The 1,485-nt window shown below is 45.7% G+C and overlaps 1 protein-coding gene across 1 annotated transcript in view; it reads left to right on the top strand.

Annotated features, from left to right (window-relative positions):
- Positions 1-1,485, top strand: part of LOC122253054 (uncharacterized) — a 1,586-nt gene extending 101 nt beyond the window's left edge. The window contains exons 2-4 of the mRNA XM_086537640.1: positions 294-409; positions 777-859; positions 1,060-1,485. Coding sequence (XP_086393766.1) covers positions 295-409; positions 777-859; positions 1,060-1,227 — 366 coding nt within the window. The 5' untranslated portion in view covers position 294 and the 3' untranslated portion in view covers positions 1,228-1,485. The remainder of the gene's footprint in view (positions 1-293; positions 410-776; positions 860-1,059) is intronic.

Genomic DNA, 1,485 nt, shown 5'->3' with positions numbered 1-1,485 from the left:
GAATGGGATATGTAGATAGATTGTTTTAGGTCATCTATTAGAATGGGATATGTAGAAAGTAGAGTATTTTGTTCGTCGACACTTTTTCGATATTTTAATTCCAAAGAACAGTTCTATTCGTAGATTGATGTTTCAGTTTGTATTTCCCTTTCTCACAAGAGAGAAAAGAAAGTAGTACAACTAGACCAAACCTAAACCGCTTGATTTGATTAAGTGTCGTCTTTGAGAAATGACTTTGGGTCAGTTCGTAAGGAGGTGGAGAGCACTTGATTGAGTGTAACTTTTCCCTGCAGAATGAAGCTGTGCGCTGTGCTCGTGGGGCTGTGGTGCCTGGCCCTTGCTCCTGCGGGGACTGAGGCTTCCAGTGTCAAGGAGCGAGTGAAGAGGGACGGAGGCGTCATCACTGCTGGTGAGAGATAGAGAGACAGAGAGACAGAGAGAGTGCAGGAGGGAAAGAATGAGATGGAAGGAAAGAGAGAGAGAGAGAGTACATGAGGGAAAGAATGAGATAGAGAGTACATGAGGGAAAGAATGAGATAGAAGGGAAGAGAGAAAGTACATGAGGGAAAGAATGAGACAGAAGGAAAGAGAGAGAGTACATGAGGGAAAAATGAGATAGAAGGGAAGAGAGAGAGTACATGAGGGAAAGAATGAGACAGAAGGAAAGAGAGAGAGAGAGAGATAAAGGTAAAGAGAAAGAAAATGTCGCATGATACAGATAACATTTGCCGAAGACTTGCTTGAGGCACACTAAAGTGGTCGACTTCTCCCAACAGCTCTTATCAGCGCCGGCGCCAGCCTCGTCTCTAGCGACGGAGGAGGTGGATCGTCCACCTGGGAGCTGCCCTCGGGACAAAGGGTGAGGCGACTCTGCTCTCCCATGCAGAGCCACGCATCTGTGCTTTTATTATGCCTTTATATATGCCTTTCATGGATCTTATAAATGCTTTTACATATGCCTTTATATATGCCTTTCATGGATTTCGGTTCGAAGTTCGCGGAAAAGAGAACCTTCTTTGCTCTTCCAAAGGTGTTCATGTCTTTTATTTCGTTTTTCAGTTCGACGCCAACAAATGTTGGCAGGATGGCTCTGGTCCCTGTGCCAACGGCAACTGCCTGGACAACAAAGGGAGGCGAGGCATTGTCATCAAGGAGACTACAGTGTCATGCAAGTGGTTCTGCACTTGGAGGGCCCACTGCAAGACCCAGATCTGTTGCAGTCAGTAAGTGTGCGTGACCCCTTTCGGCCTTCGTCCCTGAGTCAGATGGGCTTTCCCTTCTGTCTCCAGACTAAACTGACTGCTCGCGTTGCGTCTTGGATCATGGCTACGAGTGTCCAGCAAGTTGTTATGTCTGCTTGGAAAATCCGTGAATGTTTTTTGTTTTCACAATATTCGACACACTATCACTGTCGAGTAATCAAAATCTCACTGTCAAGACTCTTTCCACAAGAGCCTAGTAACGATCAATAAATTTGCAAACCTT

The sequence above is a fragment of the Penaeus japonicus genome, unplaced genomic scaffold, assembly GCF_977035675.1.
Source record: "Penaeus japonicus unplaced genomic scaffold, GWHDUDI00000001_assembly GWHDUDI00000006, whole genome shotgun sequence".
Taxonomy (NCBI): domain Eukaryota; kingdom Metazoa; phylum Arthropoda; class Malacostraca; order Decapoda; family Penaeidae; genus Penaeus; species Penaeus japonicus.
Note: the sequence above shows the minus strand (reverse complement) of the source record. Positions and strands in the feature narration are given on the sequence as shown.